This window comes from Seriola lalandi, unplaced genomic scaffold (genome assembly GCF_002814215.2).
Source record: "Seriola lalandi dorsalis isolate HSWRI2012SDOR001 ecotype SW California unplaced genomic scaffold, Sedor1 jcf7180001962107, whole genome shotgun sequence".
NCBI lineage: Eukaryota > Metazoa > Chordata > Actinopteri > Carangiformes > Carangidae > Seriola > Seriola lalandi.
The window spans coordinates 1-546 of NW_019432776.1; the positions used below are offsets into that span (position 1 = coordinate 1).

Here is a 546-nt window from a genome sequence, read left to right on the forward strand (position 1 = left end):
TATAGTTGATGAGATACTAAGGCCCAGCTGCACCAGATGCAGCAGCAGTGTGTTACGAGCCTTTTTGGCTGAAGCTTTGTCTGTAGAGGCTGACCTGGCTGCTACCATCACGCCGATATAGGAACAAGTGACTGTCACACCAGCTGAAGCAAACAGAATACAAGTGTATGTTTGGTCATAATCATCAGCTAAGGGCCCAAGCAACATAGCTACAGCAGAGCAAAAGTCATTCATCAGCAGGCTGTCCAATTCATCAAATGGAAAATTTAATAGCAAAAGAACTCGAGTGAGAACACTTAGTGAACTGAAGGCCCAAACCACAATGATGGCCAACTCTGTGTTTTTGATGGTAATAATGGTAGCATGCCTCAGTGGGTAGCACACAGCTACATATCTCTCCAGAGACATCACCACCAGTGTGAGAGGAGAAATCACAGTTGTGAGATTGCCAAAAAAGCTGAGAACACCACACACAGGATACGTCATCCTTATCCTACAAGCAGCGATTAGGTACAGTAACTGGCTGTGAGCCAAGTTTACAGTGTC

At 45.2% G+C, this 546-nt stretch overlaps 1 protein-coding gene across 1 annotated transcript; it reads right to left on the reverse strand.

Moving 5' to 3' along the window:
* Positions 1-6: 6 nt before the first annotated feature.
* Positions 7-540, reverse strand: LOC111670363 (odorant receptor 131-2-like; the record flags this gene model as incomplete). The annotated part of the gene is made up of 1 exon (XM_023427098.1): positions 7-540. A coding segment is annotated over one exon (534 nt), but the record flags the coding sequence as incomplete, so codon positions are not given.
* Positions 541-546: the final 6 nt, after the last annotated feature.